The 23,428-nt window shown below is 38.7% G+C and overlaps 2 protein-coding genes across 2 annotated transcripts; one reads left to right on the top strand and one right to left on the bottom strand.

Moving 5' to 3' along the window:
* RB195_003071 (uncharacterized protein) lies at positions 1-3,693 on the top strand (the record flags this gene model as incomplete). The annotated part of the gene is made up of 2 exons (XM_064200584.1): positions 1-110; positions 3,558-3,693. The coding sequence occupies 2 exons, from the start codon at positions 1-3 to the stop codon at positions 3,691-3,693; spliced, it is 246 nt and encodes an 81-aa protein (XP_064056465.1).
* A 1,536-nt stretch (positions 3,694-5,229) lies between these two features.
* Positions 5,230-7,539, bottom strand: RB195_003070 (uncharacterized protein; the record flags this gene model as incomplete). Its single annotated transcript, XM_064200583.1, has 2 exons — positions 5,230-5,427; positions 7,426-7,539. 2 exons carry the CDS (start codon positions 7,537-7,539, stop codon positions 5,230-5,232), a joined length of 312 nt encoding a protein of 103 aa, XP_064056464.1.
* Positions 7,540-23,428: the final 15,889 nt, after the last annotated feature.

Genomic DNA, 23,428 nt, shown 5'->3' with positions numbered 1-23,428 from the left:
ATGATAGGCGCAGCGCGTGTGCCTGCTTTCGTATACATGAGACGTTGTCAGACGTTTCGTAGGAAGATTAGATCGACAGAACATCAACAACATGTCATTGAAGCGATATGGTATGCTCAAAGCTCGGAATATCTAAAAAACAGCGAAACATGAAATGAGTTCGAAACGCGCTGTCTGTGTAGAAAAAAGGATTCCTCAGGGAAAGAGAAAAAAAAATATGTAAAGAAGTTAGAATTTCCAAGTAGTTTACCATTGCGCTAAATAAATCCTGCAATCTTTCGATGTAATTTCTATGCAAAACGATCATATGAGGAAAAAAATCAGTATCTAAGTCTTATTTGTTATTCTCATCGTTCATTTCAAAAGTTAGTTTTTTTTACGAATGTCTCGCCGTTCTACGACATATCATTCATTGAGTCCCTTTATTTTTGTTTGTAATTCAGAACTTGGCCTGCAAACTAAACATTTTAAAATTTTTATCTCAAATAATTCCAAACAACGATCTTTGTTCTGTTTTTTAGAGGTGTTAAGACTTCTGCAGTCGCATATCGGTGAACACATCAGAAAATGTAAGAAGTTCTGTTTAAATCACTTCGAACGTTGATTTGTTATGAATAACCCTACTTATTTATTTATTTCTCCGCCGCCATAAAATTTAAATGAATATCCATAAATTTTATTTCCATCCTCTTGTGATTGTTTTCTTATTCTTACTTTTACACATTATTAATTATTTATTATTATTTTTACCATTACATATTTATTATTCTTTATCACTATTTGTTTTGCAATCCAACATTTTTACCTTAATAGGTTTTAGAGCGAAATTAACGTTGCTATTATGACATACAGTCTTACCATCTACCAGAAAAGAAATGGTGTGGAGCATTATGGTGAGAAAAGGGGCGTTGCAGCCGAACTTTGATTGGCTAGTTCATTCATCTCACTTCTGCCTATAAAACATCGTGTTTCCGCGTACTTTCGCATCAGATATGGACGATCTCCTCCATACGACGGATGGAATGTGTTAATTTTGTCGTTATCTGCTTCAGCGATGAAAACTTGGAGAAAAATTCTTTGAAGACTTTAAATACGGGGAAGTGTGTCATTGAAAGGTGAGTAAGCCGATATTCAATAACATTCCTCATTCTTTACGGCTCTTCACGTCTTGAAAAGAAAATAAGTTACATAGAAACATTTTTTTCATGTATCGTTTTTGAAATGTTCTACTCGAGTACAAATACGTTGTTGTTTTCAATTTTGTGCCATAATTTTGGAAATAGGGATGAGAGAAGGACTTCACTGATAGCTCTTTTGAATTTTTTTTAAAAGGATATCCGTCGTTTTTCTAGATTATTCTTCTTTCACATAAGAATCGTCTTGAACTGCATGAATCTCGTTATCAGGTGCTTCTCGCAACTTTTTTTCTCGTATAAAAATTCCTAGCAGCTTGCAGATACGCAGGGTACTGAGTCCTTTTGATTGCCGTTAGTAAAGGACGGAGAAAATTGCAGCGATTCTGCAGTTAAACATGCAAAAATATGCTCACATACCCTATTTTATTGGTTTTTAGTGCGTTTATCGCCACGCCACGAATCCTTATTTTCAAAGCTACCGTATTCTTTGTATAATAATAATATTCAGGAAGAGCTGAGAAATATGTTGTTTTTTTTTAGTGTTAGTATAACTTACTTGTCCCAAATAAAACTAACTGAGTAACCACTGTTCTACTGTTCAAAATGTTTTCTCTTAAATTTTGAAGAGGCACCTATTTATTTTTTAATTTATTCATATACACCGATGACATGATAAAAAGGAAAAGTAGTAGAGTAGAGTACAAATAAAATAAATTAGTACAAATCAAAACAAGGAAAGGTTAATTCCACGCTTAATTTTCTGGCAGTAAATCCTGCCGGTGTCCTTTTCTCCTTCACTGATTTTCGTATGCGTTTGAAATGATTCTGTTTGGAATTTATGTTTCTTCTGGAAGACCTGCCCTGAACAGACCTAACCAAGTCACTAATTTCTTTGCTGAAAGTTTCAAGATTTTTTCCTTGTTGAAAAAAATGGAGAAAAAATTTGTTGTTGATGGCAAAGTTCCATTATTGACTTTTTCAGTGATAGAAATATGATATGACACTTGTATATGTCCCCAGTGTAGGAGTTAAAACAAACAGTTTATAGTCTTCTCTTTATTTCAACCCCGATATTTAAATGTGAGGATAGAAATAATTTGGGAATTAGGTGAAATAATGAAGGATAAAAATTACTTGACAGCTCGATTCCTCGGCAAATCTGCGACGGAGATACCTTTATACATCGTTTGAGCTTGATAACAACGCTAGATTATGAGTAACTAGAAATCGAGCCTATCAGTAATCTTAGAATTTTTTTCAATATTTTTTCTCGTTCATTTTCCGAAAACCATCAAATATTACGAATACAGCTGGTTCTGCAAATGCACGATGGGCGGAATCGCGAGACTGATTGCAATCGGCGCTGGGCGTTTTTTCTAAGGAACTCTGAAGTGCGTTTGTCGCATCGTCGGATGCACTCCTTTTTATCTCAGTGCAATCTACATTGTTGCAGCCGCTCGGACAATGAACTTAGACGCCGACTATAAACACGAACCTAACCTTTACACACGTTGTTATATCAAGTAGATTATAAGCGCCTTATGAAAACATTATATAAAAAATCAGTACAAGATCTGTATTCATCTCATTTTCATTTTTGAGTGATTGTTGGGAATTTCTCAAAATACACATGCATAAAGAAAAAAGCGAAGAGTAACTGATGCATGGTTTTCTTCTTTTTTTCACTTACACATGACCTCTTTCATTCTGCCCTCTATTCATTGTTCCTGGAGGTTTTAGCCGGATCGTCTCTTGGGTATTAGTAATGAATAATTAATAAGTAGTGAAGCGTGTGAGAAATTCTCCAAGAGACTCTTCTTAACTTTTTTCTTGCTTCTGAAGCTTTCATTATGGACATAGAACGTTTTTTTCTTCTGTGAATTCAATTTTCTTATTCGCCTATGTAATTTTGCTGCATCAGCCCATGGCAATCATTGTTATTCAAAGTAGATTTCAGGGAAAAAAAAAAAGATTTTGCATGTGCTTTCTGTGGCTTTGCTGAAACGATGTGAAAGAGAACCTCGCTCCTCGCTTAAAATAATTCTGAAATTGTGACCCACTCTGTAGAGGTTGTTAATAATATTTCCCTTTTATGATTTCATGTAACAATGAATGACTAGCCTTGCTATTAATTTTCTGATTTCTTAGGAAAATTGATTGATTTGTAGGAAATTCTTTACGTAATTGTGTTGATTTTTATGAAAGCGGTTATAATCCTGAGTATTAAGTCAAATTGTGGTCATATCTGTTACCTGGACGATACGTTTTCAGTTATGTGCCGTCCTAGTTCGCTCTCTTCCTTCCTTTCTTCTCTCTCTCTTATTTCTTTGATCCTTTTCTGGTCTTCTCTGTTGTGGCTCTCAGAAATCCATGTAGACGTGGAACTAATGACGAACTGGAAGTGGTCTCTTATATTTTTAGTATTCATGTACATACTATTATTATAATTGCACTATTATTATTAACATTATTATTATTATTATTATTATTATTATTATTATTATTATTATTATTATTATTATTATTATTATTATTATTATTAGTTTTATTACTGTAATATTCAGCACTATATTTTTAGTATAATAGTACACTTCAAATATCTTTAAATTTTTTTGACATTTTTTTTATTTTTTGCTGTTTCGTTCGGGAACTGGTAGTAGCTCATGAATTGGTTTTGTTGCAAACGAGAGCTCTTCCTCTATTTTTTCTCTATTCCTCTCCTTCCCCTATTCACGAAGAACGCAAAAAAAAGCAACAATTTCTTCTTGAGGGAAATTTCTGAAGAAACCTCGCGGTCTTTTTGTTCTGCTTCCTTTGGGAACTTGTCATCTACCGCTTTTCTCACCGGTTTTTATAAACCATCGATGACTGCGCGACTCACTAATGAGACACAAACCTTTTGACGATTATTTTCGAGGAATTCCTATTTTTCTAAGAGTTTCACTTATTATAATGTATTGTGCATTAATGGGCTTATTATCTTCAAATATAACGCAAATATAGCCTTAAATGTCGACTGGTTTATCCCACGCGCCAGGAACGCAAAAAATAAAAATGCGCGTGATCCTCAATAGGTCGGAACACATCATGTGTCCAAGATATTTAGTTTAGAACTTTGTATTACAAGTGTGGTAGCAGGTTTGATCGAAACCATTTCCTCTTGCTTATTTCCTCTTCCTTCCTCTCTTTCTCTGTTCTTTCTTAGCAGAAAGGACCAACAGACATTAAGGAGGTGAGACGGAACCGCTTGGGTTCTTTTTTTCCTTCTTCACCACATTCCTAATGCATTTGTATGCTCTCTTATGCTCGCGCATTTGCTTCTCAGTTTCTAACGAGATTTCAGTGTTGATGTTGATTTTCCCAGCTAAATACACGCAGCTAGAACACCCGGATATATTTATTTGTTTTGTTGAGCGTAAATGAAGTATCAGGAAACTGCTGCTTTCACATGAGCGGCGTTCTTTGATGTGAATGTGCAGAGCACCAGCACTCATTCATGAGAAACGAGCCGTTCACTAATGACTTCATTTTTTATGTAATATTTATTAATAGCAATTTCTGATCTATAATATTTATTAATTTAATATTTTCCGAAATCGTTCTATGTTTTTTATGTCTGGCCGTGTCAAGGATGATGCCTGAGATGTTACAGTTTTCATCCATTAGCTCTCACGATATTCCGTTCCGTATTTCTCATTAGAATTTGTTTAGTATTTACTATTTATTTGTTAATTTTTTATTTATCATTTTAGAACTTTATACTGCGGACTTTTTTTCCGGATGAGATTTCACGAAGACGACGAAGTTCTCGCGTGGTTGAGATAACTTACGAAGGACCTTTGTGCAACAAGTGGGTCTCCACCGTAATCCTAAGTTTCCATGACTGTCTCATCCCTATTGAAAGACACCTTGAAGTCGGTGAAAGAGGGACGTAACAGACTAACTAGGACGCTTGTAATTTTTTATATCCTACATTGCAAACGTATGAGCCCTCGTAACGCTGATGACGGCATGTAGCAGGTTTAAAAGACGTTAGGATCTGATCCTTGTCACCCTTCAAATGCTCTGTAAATGGAAGTGCTTGTCAAAGAGATCAGAGTAGAACTGGATGACCTTCTCCATCCTTCACTTCGAAGGAGTAGTTGTTTTTCTTTTGTCCTGGAGGGTAGTCGTCCTTGACACGTGACTGACGAAGTTCTGACGGGAATAGCGGACGTTCCTTTCCGCCACTACAACTTAAGCCAATACTGCTGCTTTTCTCTTCTTGATGCTTTATTTTCTCGCTTTTTTTCTGCAAAGTTCACGATATTGAAGTGTATAGTCACTTGTGTAACCTGGGCATCCATTGTTTACATATATGGGCCCGAGAGTTTTGAGAAACGTCTTCTTCTGATGGCTTCTGTATTCTCGGCCTTCCTTGTATTGTCGTAAAAACCTCATTTAAAGGCGTCAATCTGAGGCGGTACGGATTTCAGGTGGAGCATTCGTATACGGGGTGGGAGACTATGGAGAGGGGGGTGATTCCGTCCATTTCTTCCTAATTACCGTAAAAAACGTCCCGAAAGATACCGCTTCGAGCGTTCCGGCACGCAGTTTTCTGCAACGAGTTCGATTGGAGCGCCCCAGCCTTGTCCAAACGCCGCATCTTCCGGGCCATTTTTTACGGCAATAAGGAAGAAATGGACGGAATCACCCTGAAATCCTTACCACGTCAGATTCGTGAGGTGATGTCTCTAAACTAATCCTATTCGTCAACGATGCCATTTCTGGGGGGAAGGGGAGAGGGTTCAAATTATCAAAGCCTGGTCCTACAACTCTCAGTGCCTTGGAACAGTGAGATCTCAGGTCCCTTAAATCCTAAATGCTTTCTGGTCAGGAAGTTACATCTACTAAATGGATGAAAATAAGAATCACTTCATGGAATATTTTTGAAATGTCAACATCACCTTAATGTTGAGCGGGTAGGTCCATAAAATGGTTTCTTAAATCTGGTACCGTATGCTGGCATCAATCTTTGTCTTAGTCCGGATAGCCATGACCCTTTGCCGCTTTATGATTGGCTCGGATATTTTCTGCTCTTTCGGTTTTTTCTGGGTTAATGTCGAATGGCTACACTGTCGCATACGAAGAGAGGTATCGTTCCCTATAATCTTAATTTTACTAATGTTCAATAATTTTATTGATCTCAAAGCAATTTTTCTCTAATTTCAACGTAAGTACATCGAGAGAGAAAAGATTTTCTTACGTTAATCGACTAACACATGGGATTTTCTGTTTTGTCATTTGCTCAGAAAAAGAGATTGGTTTTGTGAACATGAACCCTCTGATCTTTATCTCTTCAAGTCTTTATTGGTCAACATTAACCGATTGTATTCATGGATGTGTTGTGGATGAAGGGAACGCATACGATCATGTTCAATCATCATGCAAATTGGAGCGTTTGCCAAAAATAGTGAGCAAGAATGTAAACAATAAAAAATCCACAAAAATATGATTTACATGAACAAATTATTTTTGTGGATCTTCGCAGATCAATTCAATTCTCATCTCCTGTGTTGATATTTGCAGGAGATTTCTATGTTCGACATTTTTCTGCAAAGACAGGAAGTCAGATAATTAGTGGTTTTGCTATCCATGAATTGTTTTCGATTCGTGCAGCTTCATTAGTTGAAATCGAGAATTCGAACCACCACCGCATTCATCGCGACCTGATTCATGCAACACATCCAGAAGAGACGGGCCAGCTTCAGAATCCAGTGCTAGAACGTCCATGGTCGAGCCATGCTGAGCAATTCTTACGTCAAACTGTATTAGGTCATGTTCGCCGTCGATTTTCCGTTTTCGAGCAAATTATGTCGTGAATTTGTTGGCGGCGAAGCATGTAATGACTGAAATCTCCGTTCCACCCATATTTTCGATCACATCTAGCCCCGCGTAGAGGTACTCGACGTCTCGGTTTTTTTAAATGAGAATACAGTTCTGAGGTGTTTTGACGTCAGTTTTCGATGAATCTTCGTGGGAACAAGGAGATTTTTGTGAGCACCTGCACTCACTTCACTGCACAACTTCTCACCTCCTTGATCTTCCTCTGAGATCTTCAAAAGCAATAAAAATTCTTGGCTAGTCGTGGAGATATAAGAAATGCATAAGATATAAGTTGTTTTATATCGCTAAATATCCGCCCGAAGATTGAAAAAACAGGAAAATTTTGAATTTTCGTGCTTTTTCAATCATCAGAGTGAATTTATATGTTTATGCGATTTTTCTCAATTGTACAATACATGTTTACCTTTTCCTGACCACTCACTGCTGCTTTACCTTTGATCCTTCTTCCTTGTTCTGTGACGTATCCATTACCGTTGACTACGTTTGACTTGCTATTACAGCGTATTCGTATCTTCATCCACTAGTAAATACCCCCCAGCCCATCCAAGGATTCATCGAATCTTTTGATACCAGCAGGCTTAAATGGTTAATTGTTGTTTGTTGTTCTTGTCGTAACGATAAGGGAGATATTTGATGTGGTCCCACGCGGAACACATTCACGCACGTCAAGCGTGTGAAAGTGAGAAGCTACGAGATTGGATTTTGCTCGAAAGTCAAATACCTCAGGTAGACCTCAACGTTGGTCAGTTGGAATTATTCCTCACTAATTCGTGCAAGAAAAAGTATCTATTTAAAAAATTTGTTAAACGGTAGCAAACGAGTACTTCCAATCTACTGTTCGCCAAATGCCTTTGATTGGAACGGGCAGAAATAGGGTGCACAGTAGGGTCGAAACGAAATAAAGCACGGTGAAGCTGCGTAAGCGGTTGCGCTCGAAGTGACGCAGTGGAGCGTAGCGGTTAGGATCCAGGAAGGACCCTTACTAGCACCATCCATTTATCGACAATCGACGTGGGGTCATTGTGAACTGCAGCGACTGGTGGTGCTCGCGGAGGTCCTACCACGATCCTAACCGCTACGATCCACCGCACCGCTTCGAGCGCAGCCGCTTACACAACTGCACAGTGTTTCATGTCGTTTTGACCTCCAAGGTGAGAGGAGGCAGATGCTGTCGTGTCGTGTTCATTCGACTGAACAGAATGAACCCCGACTATTCCTTATTCTAGAACGATCCTTGATTCTCCTATTTGGGAGTATGCAGCTGACATTTGAAGTTTTTGCGACAGATGACACCTACGACTATTTTTATCCGCAACAATCGGTCATTGCAGCTACATTACCTATGTTTTGTTGCTGCGATTAGTTGCCTATTTGTTTGTTGTTGTTTGTTTGTTTGTTTATTTGTTGTTTATTTGTCGGAAAAGTCATGAAATGTTTTTCCTGTGTTCTTCGCAAATCATTTATTCAAATAAAGAACAAATATGAATCAAAAATGTATTGCCGTTATTCGTCGACAAACTTTTTCCATCTTTCAATGAACCTCATAAATCCTCGTTCATGGAATGATCTGTCTTTCTCGGCGAAAAGCTGGCTGAATGAAGGTGAGAAACGACAGCCTCATCCGAACAGAATCTTATATGGCGCAAAGAATTTTGAAAAGTGTGGAAGAAGTGGAGATCTGATGGTTCGAGATCGAGACGAGTATCCAGGATGTGGGAACAGCCCCCAACCGACCCCTGACAGAATTTGTGACCGGTGGCCAAACCTATGTGGTGTCTCGCGTAGTCGTGATGGATCGCAACCCTTCAAACTCAAAAATTATTCGGTTTTGGATGGAATTTATTGAAACACCGATCATACTCCGCTGCTCTTGCGCCATCAGATTTCCACTTCTTTCGCTCTCTTCAAAACTCCTTCCGTGGTATAAAATTCAATTCAAATGAAGCTGTAAATCTCTATTTTATTCGATTTTTTGTCGATAAAGACAGATTATTCCACGAACAAGGATTTATGATGCTCACTCAAAAATGGGAAAAAGTTGTCGAGCAAGAAGGGAAATACATCATTGGTTGATCCTTGTTCTTCATATGAATAAATGACCTTTGGAAAACCTAGGAAAAATATCTTATGACTTTTCCGACAATCCAATTGTGAGTTGTCGTGACAAGTACCAATTCTCGCTATGATATATCGTAAAGTTCAGAAAAAAAAAAGAAAAAAATATATAAAGCGTATAATTCAACACTTCCCTTATCTTGGATAACTCAGCTTACTTCTGTCTATGTTTTCTACTGTTGTGCTCACGAGCTTTCTAGACCTTTATTCGCCTGATGTTTCGGCTTCTACGTCGTCTTCGGAGGCGTATTGTTCTCCCAGATGTATGGCAACTTCTCGATCTTTAAAGGCAGAATACCACAGATCTGACGTAGCGAGAAAACCCTTGGAAAAGATAGAGATGGATTGATTGTGATTGTAGGATCAGAGACGGTCCCGCTCATCTCTCCCTAATCGTAGTAAAAAAAAAAACGACGTGAAAGACCTCGTCGCTCGTGACGATTTCAGTTGCAACGCTCCACTCTCGTACACGCGCCGCATCCAGCTGCGCAGCGGTCGAAAGCTAGTGAGTTCTGCCTTTCCAAGTGAAACCAATGAATAGGTTGCTGAGAGGACCGGAACGTACACATGGAGGAGCGTACTAACGTTCCTCGTAACTAAAAATTGAGGCGTTTCCCACGCCGTTTTTTAAGAAGATGGGGAGAGGTGGGCAGAACCACCTCTGATCTCTCAACCTACAACCCCATCTCTAGCTTCACCCGCGGATTCCCTTCACCACATCAGATTCGTGGGGTGATGCCTTTAATTTATCCACGGATGACTCACTCACTCATTCCCTGGTACATGCACGTGCCATAGCGGTCGTGGAACCGTCCGGTGGAACATTACGTGAGAGTTATTTCAATTTGTATGACTTCCGTTTTCACGACCTTAATCGATAATCGAAACACTGACCGAGGATTATGTGACAATTGACGGAATAAACGTAACATTACTCCAGTCACCCTCTGTTTAAGACTCTGAGGACTGCCGAGAAACCGAAAGGTACCGGCTTATATCAGGGTTATACAAGTTCCTCTAAAAACCTCTTAATTACACCAAAAAGAATAGCTTATATTATTGTCAACATTGTTCTCTTAGCGACTATCTTTAATATCTTGGTGGCTAATTCGCATTATTTTTGTTGTTGTTTTCATTGTTTTGTTTCTGTATTTTTTTTTTGATTTTCTCTAGTTCCGAACTCTATTCCCAGAAAATTTAATCAACTTAAAGGCTGTGGGGTTCAACAGTTCAAGGATTGTACCATTTCAAGTTCGTTCAGGGATCGTACCATTTATGTCTCTAACTGCGTATTTTGGGTTACAACATATTAGAAGCGGCAACCGATGTGGATTTATTTGATTATTTTCTTGTTCCTGCCTACGTATGCATACCCTGTTGATTTCCTAAAGGGTAACATCTCTTGAAGGAAAAAGAAAAGGAGAAGGAAAAGTGGACAAATTAGCTCTCGGCTCTGTGAGTGTCAGTGTAGGAGACGCAGAGATGCGAAGCAAGGCTAGAAAATTCTTCCTGATGTTTTTTTTTTCGGTGTGAAATACATTCAATGCTATGACACTATGTTATGATTATCTTATTTCAAGGTTTTTAAAACCTTTTTTAAACTTTTTATTCTCACTTTTTATTTTCTTTTCTATTCTTATTTTATCTACTTATTTTATTTTATTATTTCTATCGTTTTATTTCTTATAATTCTTTTTTTAAGTTTCTAATATTGGGTGAAGTTAAAAGTTCTGAGCGTTTTCTACTATTAATTTTCTACCGCTCCCACCGTATAGTCCACACCCGGCACCAAGCGACTATCACCTCTACCAGCATTTACAGCAAAATTTTCTTGATGTTACAAATGTGGCCTCAAAAGAGCCTTGTGAAAATGAAGTGGTCAAGTTTTTTGCCAACAAGGACGAGGACTTCTCCAGTTGTGGAATTATGAAATTGCCTACAAAATGGAAAAAAAATGTTATCGAACAAAACAGCACACACCTGATTTAAATCGGTTAGTCCTAACTATATTAATTTTATCGTCAAAATAAAATGAAAAAAAAACGCTTTGAACTTTTTATTTCACCTAATTGTCTTATTGTCGTTCATCGTTTCCGGCTAAAGTCTCGGCATTTTCATCTTCGTTAGGACCTAAAAAATCAAAAAAAAAAAACATCAGTGATTTATTCTCTCAAATGTTCTTTTGTGTGGTAATCGTTTAACAAAAAAAAAAAAAACTGGAAAGGTTGGCGTACTCAAAGCACAACACATAGTGCTCAGTGTTAGGGCAGTGCTTGTTTTATGAGCTGGATCTTAAGTTTTAAGTTTTCTTCTCTTACTTTTTCTTGATTCTGTTTTTTCAAAACCATTAAATCTTCAACTCTTAACGGTCAACTATGTCCCGCACCCACGAATCACAAGGATAAGGGACCATATGGCTCCGCAAAAAGATATCTTGACATGCCCAGTTGCTTTTTGCTTTTTACTTAGCTTCAGACATATTCTGCTTCCCGGATTTTCTTGTGGAACCAGCCAACTTTCCCTTCTGCAGGGTGCCTGTTGTTGTTTTTTCAGAGCTAAACGATCGAGATCAAGTGGCATTGTTCCTAATTTTGTGATTATTCACGAGCACCACTAAATGAGTACAAAGCGGATTTTTATGCCAAAAAATGAGAGTTACCTAACAATTTTTGATTTTAACGATTCGTTTTTTTTTGTTAGGAAGAATGTGCCTTTTTCTGAATATTTAGACTTCGCCGTCACATTATCTTTACAACTTGCACTTGAAGGTAAAAGTGATCCGGCCGACATCCATCTAAACATCCATCACCTAGAATTTCGCCAGGTCATAGAGAGGCTTTGCGTCCGCATCGGGGATGATATTTCCCAGTTGTGTTCTCGGGTTGTTATTGTTTTTTTCAAGGCATAATCCTTCTAATTTTGGCACAACGTGATTTTGAAAGATTTGTTATTTTAGGAGTTTTATTAGAAGCTTTTTCCCCATTAACATTATTGCTTGACTTCTCAATTACTCTTAGGTTATTTCAGTTTTATTTTTTCCTGAAGTGATTTTATGAAAAAAAATATCTGAGCGTTTATTTTCGCTTTTATTATGGGATGAGAGTTATACAACTTGAAATTCGGGACTCAAACTAGTCACATCAGTCTATTCGAGTGTTTATCGTTTTCACTGAACTTCCAGTGATTTTGTTTTTGTTGTTTTGACTTCCTTCACTCGCTTCGTCGACACTTCTACCACTTTTCTTTTGCATCGAAATGCATTCGTTGCGAGCATTATGGTTTAAATAAACAAACAAATAAGTTAAGAAGTAAACAAATAAATATGCAGCCAGCTACATAACGTGGTTGTGATTGTGATGCACACGATGAGGGCGCATATGGAATGAGAGTTAGAAAAAAAAACAGTTGTAACATATAACAAAGGGGAAGGTCTTCTACGGTGGGACTTCGTCCCTTATCCCGTTACGGGATTTGACTTTCAATTTGAATTTTACCGATTTTCTTGTATTCTGAAGGAAATTGCACATGTTCGTACTTCCCTTTTCCCTTAACGCATACTTATTGTGCTTCAGCAACGCGTTTTTACTTTGTGCACTTGTAGACGGCTAGAGATATTTGCTTGTTAGGGGTACTTGTAGGATAAGTAAGTTAACTGCTTCACATAGTGGCCTATTCCTTGAATGGTGTAACTCTGGATGAAATATCGCGCCAGTTTATTTGCAGGAACTGCCAGTGGCTTCTGCTTTTTTTCCTCAGCTTGCAAATTTTGTTTAAGCTATTCCGGAAAAAAAATTAAAAAAAAGAAAAGCTGCGCCTTTCACTCTTTTCTTGTTTTCTAATCGATATGGCTTCAAGCGAAGTATCAAATCAGGTTTTTTTTCTCTGTTCTCCAAACATATATGTGGTAATCTTGTTCAGCATGCACAACGTATTAATGCGCCCCAATCTACTCGCTCAGGACTCGGTTCTTCAGGACGGCTCTGAAAGAAAATGAAATTTCTCTAATAAAAAAGCTGGTACTAATTTTAATCTAAAAAGTAGAAAATTAGTGCTGTATCTCTTCTAGTCGTCTCTCTTGTCAGTTGAGCTGATATGTCCTACATTATTTTTATATCGACGTTTTTAGTTCAATATCCACAGTACCTCCATAAACAACGTTTAAAGATAGAGTAGCTCTAAATGCGAATTTTTCAAAAAAAAAAATACTGTAGTGATTTGCCCCTTAAATCTGGACCAGGCTATCCTTCCTTTCTAGACAATTTCTTTCTTTAATGATTCAAATTATGATTATTATTATTTACTATCAAAATTATTTATTTGGGCGGTTGTAGCACGGTCGCATAGAGGTTTGTTGTAGCCGCACGGTCGAGGGTTCGAAACCGCCCAAGGCGTCGATAAATTGATCGTCGAGGCTTGTCTGGGAGGATAAAAGCACTGACTTGATCATCAGCTGCCCCCGCAAGTCATTGTAGAGGTCAGCACGGGTTTCAAAACCTCAACGATTACAAATCCCAGTAAAACGCGTTGGCGCATCACAGTGGATTGATACGCCAGTGACTTTATGACTTTCTCCTTTCTGGTATGTGCTATTTGGATTTTGGGTAGTAGATATACCCAATATTTGCCACATCTGGTGAAACGAAATGAATTAGGCTGTTATTTTGTCCGAATTGGTCTTCGACGAATCACAGGCGGAGGGCGCAAGGGTGGCGCGCGGCAATAGAGGACGTCGTAAGAAACAGCGTTCCGGGGCTGTCCGTTTACACTGATAAAGGGGAAGATACCCCCTCTTCCCCCCTATCTACGACCTCGTATAGGCATAACCCACCTGAAACCCGTACCACCCCAGATTCGTGGGGTGATGCCTTTAATTACACAACTTTGAGATGAAGTTTTGTGTCGTTCGATGATCGTTGTTGTGGCGGAAGAGAGACCGGGTGGAAGCTACGCATTAAATTACTGACCTGCAATTGCGGTTGCAAGGAACAAGGACGGAAATGAAGAAAGGCTGGTGCCTGTGCAGTGACTGGAACGGGTTTTTTTTAATTTGTTGGGTAAGGGAGACGGAAGAGAAAAATTTAAAATAATAATAATGTATGTTCTCTTGTTATGCCAACGAGGTTTAGGTGAAACTTTTTATTGGCCTGACGTTTCGACAAACTCGTCTTTTTCAAAGGCCTGAAAATGGTTCGAGGTCTTTGATCCCAAGCATATCCCAGCAATCTCCTCCTCTCTCCTCGCCAAGCCTCGATATTGTTCCAAGTACGCCGCACAAGACCTTCAAAAGGAAAACAGCTGACCAGTTTCACCGACTAGTGGGGTCGGTAAACCACCGCGTTCTTAAAGACTGTCACCAAGGCGAATGAGATCTACGCACTGTGCAGTATCGTTAAGTACTGATGTCTGGATAACGTTAAGGAACTGCATGTGAGGCAATAAATAATAATATAGTCCAACACAATCGTAATAAATAAATAGTAAACTAATACCTAAAACTAAATCTAATTACTAGTATAATAATGACGTAATAGTAATGATATAATAGTAAAATTTAATATAATAATAAAATCGAATGAATTGAACTGTAGGAGGCTGAGACGGTGACATCACGCTGACGATTAAAACGAAAAAATAAATGAATACTGGAAAAATATCTACGAAGTTCCTTTGTTGGAAAAAAACTCAATCCAAGGTTTTTGATTGATTGAGGTTTATCCAAAATTGCTGACTTCTTCAAACATTTCCGAAGTAGTTGGTCCCTTTCTCGAGCTCTTCCATCCTCTCTTCCCACGCTTTTTCACTCATACATGCACAAGCACCGACGTTATTGCGCTAATCCTTAGTACTGCCCACATATAGAAAATCCCGAGATTAAGCTAGAACGCTAAGGATTCTACTCATGAACAATACCTATGTTACTTAGTAAATAGGAGAAAATTTCAATGTTTACCTTCCCATTATGCATTATGACGTGCATTAAAAGTTTTCCGGAATGTTCTTCCTGAAACCGCGAACCGAGGAGAAGATTTTGCGAGAGATCTCTCTGCAGAGTGGTTTTTTTCACCGCTTTCATCATCAACGGATGATGAGATTTGGTTATTTAATCCCATAGAAATTTCCTCCTTTCTGATTTTTTTCTGATTTTTCCAGTAAAGTGATATCATCGTCATGGTCGTCATCATCAGCAGCACTCAGAAGCACGCAAAATTTATGTCCATTCAACTAGAAGTTCAAGCAGAAGCGCAAGAACACAGAAAAACCCTCGTTTCTACGTCAATGTGGGATTTTTCAACGATAAACGAAGTGTATGTATTTGACTCAAACTTCTGCTCAATTCCTATGTAACCTACGTATAGGACTCTATAAAGGGTTTACTTTTATCCATTACCAAACCCATTTTAAAGTACTGTAATCCGCAGTTAACGTAAGAGATGTTGCGAAGTAAATCTCAGCGTTTTTTGATGGAAGTTATTTGCTGCTGCGCCGCTGCAGGTTTTTTTCTATCAATCCATTCCAGAAATGTCTTTTCTCATTCAAAGCTTTTTTGAACACTTTATTAAAAATTCCATTCACTATCCTTCATGGTTTGTTTAAGAACGTTTCAAAGGTTTTTTTTTCCCTGAATTCTCTTTTCCTTTCTTTTTCCCGTGCAGTAGTGGATAAAAGTGAAGGAAAAGCCCAGGAAGCTTCACAGATTTTATATAATGTGAATTTATATTTTTGTTTGTTACTTTGTTTTTACTGTAAAAGTGAGAGATAAAGTCACTGGCGTATCAATCCACTTGGGATACGATAACGCGTTTTGCTGGGGGTGCGAGTTGCTAAGAGGTTGATCAGGAGTTGGTACGTGATTAATGATGTGAGATAAAAATTGAATAACTTTTTTTTTAAAGAAAAACATATCATATTTTAAACATAACACCATTTAAAGGATAACGTATAGATTCTGTGACGGGTGCAGCAAGCGCAGTCGGTAAGAAGTTTTGCTGTGACAGCACGATCGATCTTTGGTTCGGATTCTCTTAGGGACTCAACGAATCACCCTCTATCATTTATCTTTTAAAATCAATCAAGTTATTCGTACTAGTGGTATTACTGATCGTCTAACTGATCGTAATTTGAAACTCCTCACAAACGAACTTCTTATGATCTCAAAATCTAGAAGAAAATACAATTAAGTTGTCGTTTAGAAATGTTCCAGGTGTTTTCTTAGCTAAGAACTGCCGTAGAATGCATGATTTTCGGAAAGAGGATTACTTGAGGATTGAAGTGAATTATTCATTAATCTCGCCTGGATACTCCTAACGCATCACATTTCTAGACGATTCGATTTCAGCAAATGAACAATAATGAGCAATATTGGGCAAAGACGGAAATTTTATCCTTACTGTTCGGATTTATTTTAGATGCGGACAAGAATTTTGCTCTATGCACAAGTTGTTGGATGTTTACAGGACGTAAACACTTCTAGATAGATCATTAGATGTAGAGTTAATTAGGCAGTTGAGCTTGGATCAGTGTTTTCCCTGAGATGTCCACGATAACACTGCATTTATCTCGCGTCTTAGCGCAATCGTTACTTCTTCCATCACAATCGAGGCACGTGCAGTTCCCAGCACCCTTTCTTGTTCATTCATTCAAAACTCTGGCAATCGTTGTTCTACTGTGAAGTTCTGGACATGGGAAAATGTGCTCAGCGTGGGAATTTCCCAGCTTCTGTAGTAAAAGTACAAAAACCACACGGATGTGCATGAAATGGTAGTTTTGCTCTTTGAGGTTTAAACGGAACTCTACTGATCTCTGTTCTTTCTCGTTCCTGCTTACTTCTAAGAACGTCTAAGAACGTCTACAAATAAATAAACAAATAAATAAATACGCTATTTCATTAACGAATCATTGTTTTGTCTTTTTTTTGAATCTGATTTGAAGTAATCAACGTTTCATTCGTCCTGGTCTTTTGAATATTTTTATTTACTATTTACTATTATTTAAATTAAATAACTTTTTTTTGTTCAGTGATTTTACTTTGAATAACTCCGTCTCCTGGCATCGTGAAAATTCTTCACAGTTATGAAGCACTTCAAAAATTGCATGTGCTCTTGAAAAATTGATAAAAATTGCTAAAGATAAATTAAGGTTTTATTCATTATAATTGTTAGGGAATGCTGCTGGAATTGCATGAAAAAAATGTGTTAAATGCCAATTTAGTTTTTAATTGATTTGAAAAATTGGATTATTCTCGAAAATATTCAGAAAAATTCTCGAACTATTCTTTCAAGGGGTATGCGAGTGCCTTAAGAGTCGCTGAGAGACTGAAAAAATTGCAATCTTTTCGGAATACGAGTTTTTGACCTCTTTCTTCAGAAATGGGAACACGCTGCCATCTGGTACCGAATGTACTTTCAATTATTTTTATAATCTAAATACTAAAAAGGGCTCGTCAAGCATTTATTTTTGGAAACATGCTTCTTTCCTAAATAATTGTGACTAAATGGATTTGATCATATGGATTGCCCACGGAAGACATAGGTTATCCTCTAATTTCAAGGAAAATTTCTTTATTAAATTACTTTAAAAGAACACAGTTGGATCATAATGCGCACCTCTTTCGTTCTTTTCATAGGCAGAACTAGGACGAAAAAGGAATTTCAATGAATGGATAATGATTAATTGCAATGATAATGGTAGTGATTGATTGATAATGATTGGTTAATGACGAGTTCAATGGATGATCATTTTTATGAAAGGTCGAAAATCCTGAAAGTTCAAGATAAGGGAAGAGTTGGAAGAATTAAAAAGAAAAAAAACTGGGAAATATCTTCAAAAAATAAGTAAAACTCGATAAATACAATTCTTTCTTTGATCATTTTGACCGCATGGATACATACTTGCACTTGTGGAGATGTGGTGTATTTTTTGTTTCATGGTGAAATAAGCCAGCTCGCAAGAACTTTTTTCCCACTTTGTTTCTAAGCACATACATTATTTTCGAAAGAGGAAAGAATGATTAGCAACGCACAGGAAAAAGATTGATCTGGGAAAAATGCAAAATGATTCAAAATAGAATCTCCATTAGTTATATGGTCGAATGCCACTGTATCCATCTTTCCAAATGTTTTTTTAATAGAGATCATGGTCAAATAGTTCACCTTTATTGCGCTATTAGCGAAAATAATTGTGCACAAGAGAATCGCAAGCATCTCCTCCGCGAAACGGATGCCTGCAATTAAGTGTTATAAAAGGGAAGTGCTTGTGCATCGGGAATAGCTCCCCTCCCACCCAAATCACCCGTTTCAAACAACACTAAAAAGTGCATTTCAAGCAACACTAAGCGGAATTCAACGGTATTCTGTGGCGCTAGTAGCGTCGGAAGAGCTGCAATGCTTTAAGAGGGAAAAAAGATAAACTGTCTGGCATTAATCAATCCGCTTGAGATGCGCCCCCACGTTCACTTCAATTCAGAGGGTCACCAGCGCGAATCTTGCCTTTACGATGACTTGCGGTAATTCTGGTATCAATTTATCCACCCCGGAAGGATGAAAGAATTGGTTGGCATTAGGGCGGTTTCGAGCCATCGATCGATTGTGCTGCGGCCACAGCGCAACTTCCTACCGACTGCTCTACACCTGCTCTCACACTGCACGGCACTGCTTCAATTTGTTGAGAATTAACATGATTAACAGAACAACTTTGTTGCAATCGCTTAAAACTACTTGTCTTCTCGCTACGGCAACAAATCCACGAATTTCACTGTACTGACTAACTAGTTCATGCTTAAAGGCCCACGAATCTGAGATGGTACGGATTTCAGGTGAAGTATTCATATGCGGTCGATCCCCCCATCCCTCCCTCCTTAATCTACGATCCCGTATACGAACACTCCACCTGAAATCCGTACCACCTCAGATTCGTGGAGTGATGTCTCCAACGGTAAGGTTCAGGTTAACGGTGCGAGGCTACATATGTAGATTATCTTCACCAGGCAGATAGGGGCTGAACACGGACCAAAAATTACGTTGTGTCTGTTTAAAGGCGCAGTTGGATTCAGTGGACAAACTCCCTGTTTTTGCTATGCTAAGACTGATGAAAAGTTTATCCTACGCGCCATTCTGGACAAAAGCTTGCAATCTGAGAGTAGCTGGGAGCTACAAAAGAGAAGAGTTTGTGTCGGAGTTGTCTTCAACAAATAAACTCCGTGCACTCCTGAAAGCGCTGCGTCTTTTCATTTAAAAAAAAAAAACTCGTGGGACTAAAGGTCAGGACCCTGCAAGTGCGTTTCCTCCCGTTTCCTCTCATTTCCTCTCGTTCCCTGTTAGATCCTCAAAGATAGTAATTAGGAAGTCTTCTGACTCTAGAAGAGCGGAGAAAAAGGAACCATCTATACTGTCAAGATGGAAAAATGCTAAGAAGACGGTCTCTACGTTGACTGGCGTCCAAAATTTAAGGGTGAAAGCTACTGTAGCTGTTGTTGCTATTTATGGTCCATGTTTCATCAAACTCTGTTACTTGGCAGTGACACATCATGCGGAAGTTATTTTTGTCCTCAGAGGCATCATATCAAGATTTTGACATGATGGAGACTCAGAGCGAAAACGTGGAGTTCGGATAGTAGATTGTGGAACTCAGCGTGGTTCCCCCATCTCTCTCTAGTCGCAATAAAAGCGGCGTGGTGACCGCTTTACCCCCTACGAGGTACGTTAGAACGCACGGTTATGTACGCGTTCCAACCTCCTCAGCAGGTCTGAGGTCTGATTATGCAAGCCAAGGAGCACAAATACGACGTCATTCTACTTACGGAGACTCACTCACTGTTCGCCTTATGTGGCACTCAAAAGAACAAAATACTCGATTAGTTTTTTTTGGAAAAAAGTGGATTTAAGTCTGACAACGCAAAAAATTTGTCTTTTTTCAAGGCTGTGTCGTTTATCCACCTCAGCATATCGTTTGTGACGTTTTCCTCGTTTTTTTTTCTTCCACTACTTCAAACGACAACGAACGAAACGAACGAGGAAGCGGAGGGAACAGGAAGTGGCTTTCCTTTTTCAAATTAACCCCATATTTTCGTTTTTGATGTAGTGGTCATAAATGGGCTTCAGAATTGCGAATGTGCAATTTCTGTTTCTTGCAGGAAGCATTTACGAGACCATCACTCTTATGGGTGCTCATCATCACGGATATGAATAAATTATGATGTGAATGGCGAACACATATCACTGTCACACAAAACTTTTTCAGTATGTACAAATCTTATTGAGAAGAGTGGATCATCCTACTGTACGATTTTATAACAGTCCGGTATGGTTCGTGCGGTACTACGTCGTATCGGGTCGTGGGGTCAAAACGACATGAAGCACTGTGCAGCTGTTGTGTTCAAAACGGGGTGGGACCTTGGCGAACTGCAGCGGTGAGAGGTAGTAAACATCCCACTCGATCCTAACCGCTGCGCTCTACTGCACCGCTTCGAGCGCAACCGCTCATGCAGTTGCACCATGGTTCTACATGTTTTTCTGACCCTATCGTATACATGTTGTGTTGTACAAATAGGGAAACTCATCAATGCAGTACAATAATTTATACATACGGTACCAGCTTGAAAATCATTTTATCATTTCTGAAGAAAAAGAAAAATCATATTATCATTTACCGTTTTTCACGGCTATTTGAGCCACTTTTAAAACTCTTTTGATCAACAATTTCAAGATCCTCTGCTCATGAAACCTCGTTAATGTGAACTAGATTTACGTTTTCCTGCTTTGTAGACGAGTTCTTGTGGGAATTTACTGGTGATCAACAACCTCATCTTTATTAAGAACTCGAAAATGGTTCGAGGTTTTTGATGCTATGCACATCCCATCCCATCCCATCAAACTCCTCTTCTCTCCTTGGCAAACCTCGATATCGTTCTAATTACGCCACGCAAGAACTTCAAACAGGAAGCGCTATTAAAGTCTCATCAAAACAACAGTTGATACCACAAAAGAGATTAGAAGTTTAGCTTTTTCTCTGCTGGCATGGAAACTACAGCCTCCTTTGTATCTTCTTTCTCGGAATTCTTGGGAGTGGGAAAATTAATTTTTGAGGATAGCATTCGGAAGCAAATGAGCTGCTGATTTCAAATATACTTCAAGAATTTGGTTTTGACAAATGTGTGACTTGAAAAGGACTAAAGCTTCCGCAATCTTCCTTAAAGGCATCACCCCACGAATCTGAGGTGGTACGGATTTCAAGTGGAGTATTCGTATACGCGATCGTAGATTAAGGAAGGTGGGGTGATTCCGTCCATTTCTTTCTAATTGCCGTAAAAAACTGCCCGGAAGATGCGGCTTCGAACGCTCCGGCGCGCCAGCCATTGCAATCGCCGCACCTTTCGAGCCGTTTTTTACGGTAATCAGGAAAACATGGACGGAATCTCTTCCCTATCCTTAATCTACGATCCTCTATACGAATACTCCACTTGAAATCTGTACCACATCGGATTCGTGGGGTGGTGCCTTTAACCTATTGAGGACCGCGCGCGTTTTTTTTTTCTTTGCTTTCCTGACGCATGAAATAAACCACTCGACATTTACGGGCTCTATTTGCATTATATTTGAAGATAACAAGCCCATTAATGCACAATACATTATAATAAGTAAAACTGTTAGAAAAATCGGAATTCCTGGAAAATAATCGTCAAAACGTTCGTGTCTCATTAGTGAGCTGCGCCGTCGTTGAAGGTTTATAAAAACCGGTGATAAAAGCTGAAGGTGACTGGGTTCTAAAAGATGCAGAACAGAAGGGCCGCCGAGGCGGTTGTCAGATTTCTTCCATTATCTACTATTCCGTATACGAATACTCCACCTCAAATCCGTACCACCTCAGATTCGTGGGCTGATGCCTTTAAAGTCATTCCCCTCTCAATGTTACCCTCAACTTAACAAAGCAGGAAGCTTGTGAGTGGTGGAAAAGGTTCTCAGCGGATTAACTCGAAGTCTGACGCTTCGGATGAACCTTGGACCCGAAGGTTGAAGAGTGCGCGGATTTGCATTGTTCAGTCCTTATCCACCCACGTCTCGGCGACCGAAAACTGCCGTTTTTTTTCGGATTTTTTTCTCGGATTTGTTGTCACAGATTGATGTTTTCCTTGGGGGTTGGCTTATTGGATAAATTCCGATGGATTTTGTAGTACATATCGGTATTTATGTAATGTGTGCATCTGTGTGCGTGCAAGGCAAATGCCTCTAAGAACATCCATTAAGGATTAGCAGCCATTATGTGACGAAACTCCTTAAGAATTCCTTCTTTCTCTTTTTTAATTCTAATCAGCTGCTGACGTACAGCTTTTCACATTTCAGACTATGCTTCTCTTTTCTTTTTTCTCCTACAAGCTCCTTTATTTCAGTATTTCTGAACCAAAATGTTTTTTCCATTAACAAGTACTAAATCATCGAGAAATAGTTTGTAGGAGAAAATGCTGTTACCGTACTCTAGCGAACAGTTTTTTTTGCTGCAAATCCGCATTCAGAAATTCACAGAACAACTCTCGTGCGGTGTTCAGCGGCCAATTTGCATTTTTTCGTCGAAAGCGTCGACGTTACCTTGGAATTTTGTAAACGAATTCTATAATTTGTAATGTATTGCTGTCTAAAAAATATTATGAGCCCAGTCCAGTCCAAGTTCTTCGAGGCAGTTATTGTTTTTTTTTTGTTGAAATACTTTTACTAAGTTAATAAATTGTACCATAGACGGGTAAGAAGTAAATTAATCTTATTTGAATTATATTAGCACAGCGATGATAGTTTGAGGCAATCAATACGTATATGTTGTACTAAGTGTTCAACGACGCCGCAGCACTGAATCGTTGCAACTTCAGTACAAAATAGACTTTTTAATAATTGTAATAACTTGTTTGGCTAGAATTCCAGAAGAAAAGAGGAAAGAAATTCGAAATGTGGTTTCGTATTAATTCAACTGCTTATTAACCACCTGCTGCTTGTGGGAATTTCTGGAATTCTCCCCTCGTTTGAAGCCCCCTCCATGCACAGATCCGGACGACGACAATCGGATTTCCGCACTACGTATCCGCTATTCTTCGGAGACACTTCTCTGATTTTGGCTCTCTGATTAGCTAACTGCTACCCGTTAAGTTGATTTCTTCACTGTCACAACACTTGAATTCACGAATCCCCGTCTCCGACAATTCTCCATCGCCTTCGCCTAGCCTAGAATACTTTGAAAATTCCCACGAGTTACAAACACCACACCGGATTCGACTCAGAACCTTTTAAATGTAGGATAGAAGTACGCTGTGC

This window comes from Necator americanus, chromosome IV (assembly GCF_031761385.1).
Source record: "Necator americanus strain Aroian chromosome IV, whole genome shotgun sequence".
NCBI lineage: Eukaryota > Metazoa > Nematoda > Chromadorea > Rhabditida > Ancylostomatidae > Necator > Necator americanus.
The sequence above is the reverse complement of the archived record's forward strand: the minus strand, read 5'-3'. Positions and strand labels throughout refer to the sequence as shown.